At 47.2% G+C, this 1,077-nt stretch overlaps 1 protein-coding gene across 1 annotated transcript in view; it reads left to right on the plus strand.

Moving 5' to 3' along the window:
• Nucleotides 1–808, plus strand: part of VOLCADRAFT_105577 (uncharacterized protein) — a gene marked incomplete at both ends in the record, with an annotated part of 9,094 nt that extends 8,286 nt beyond the window's left edge. Inside the window, one exon of the mRNA XM_002952477.1 lies at nt 705–808. Coding sequence (XP_002952523.1) covers nt 705–808 — 104 coding nt within the window. The remainder of the gene's footprint in view (nt 1–704) is intronic.
• Nucleotides 809–1,077: the final 269 nt, after the last annotated feature.

Here is a 1,077-nt window from a genome sequence, read left to right on the forward strand (position 1 = left end):
CCAGCGACAAGCACTAGCGTACATAGACGCTTACGTAATAGTCTAGTCGGTGGCAGCGGAGTCTTGAACTCCATACCTAATAGTCGTGATACTTCAGTGTCTGGCCAGAGCACCCCGCCTGGGTAGCTTATATCTCGGCCTACCTGCCGGAGATTCCCTACCACGGTCCTGCTGTACTAGGATAATGTCGTTGGGGCCCGGGGCCCCAGCCCGTTAGGTTCGCTACGAACAGCTGCCATATTCGAGACATGTTACGATACTCTTAACATGTGCTAAACTCGAGTCGAATCGTTAATAAATTAACAGTTATTGTTAACAGTAATCGTTGAAATATTCTTAAGGGAAATGTAGCTTACTACGTGTGAATGAAGATGCAGATTAACCAGCAAGCCAGCTACAATCCATTGTTACCATCTTGTATAGACAAATTACCGTAGGATTCCTGCAAAGCCTCTAAGTTGTTAATATTGATCTATAGACAGGGTCCTCATGTGATACGAGGAACACCGAGGAATAGTTCGTACATCGGTTCATAGCTACAGAATGGCTTGTAGATCTTGCCATTAGTGTGTCATATAATACGTACATGCATATTTAGTCCTGAGAATAGATGATCTATAGGCATTCCCCAATTTTACAGACGAGTTGCACGTAGACTTACATGCAACATACTATGTGTCGTGTGCATGTGAATCTGCGTGCAGCATCTACAATCAGCGATTTTAACCCTTCCGAATATTCACACTGGGTAACGGTGGTGGGCGGCATCAGCAGCAGCGCCTACACAGTGTACGACACACAGTTGCAGGTAGGCAGTGCGGGGGCGGGGGCCAGCTCAAGGTCGCTGCCACGCACTGCACTAGCTAGTGGGGTTAACGGTAAATGTGGGAAGGTGTATGTGGCGCCCTGTGTTATACCATGACTTCAGAAAAGTACCGATTGGCGGATGCAGATCTCGTGATATGCCCAGGATCCTATACCCTGATGTTTGTGTATGGATACTGACAAATAAATGCGCCACTCAAGTGCCGTTCCTTACTAAATTAGATAGGCACAGAGCCACATGCGAGCTGCTGC

The sequence above is a fragment of the Volvox carteri genome (genome assembly GCF_000143455.1).
Source record: "Volvox carteri f. nagariensis unplaced genomic scaffold VOLCAscaffold_30, whole genome shotgun sequence".
Lineage (NCBI taxonomy): Eukaryota > Viridiplantae > Chlorophyta > Chlorophyceae > Chlamydomonadales > Volvocaceae > Volvox > Volvox carteri.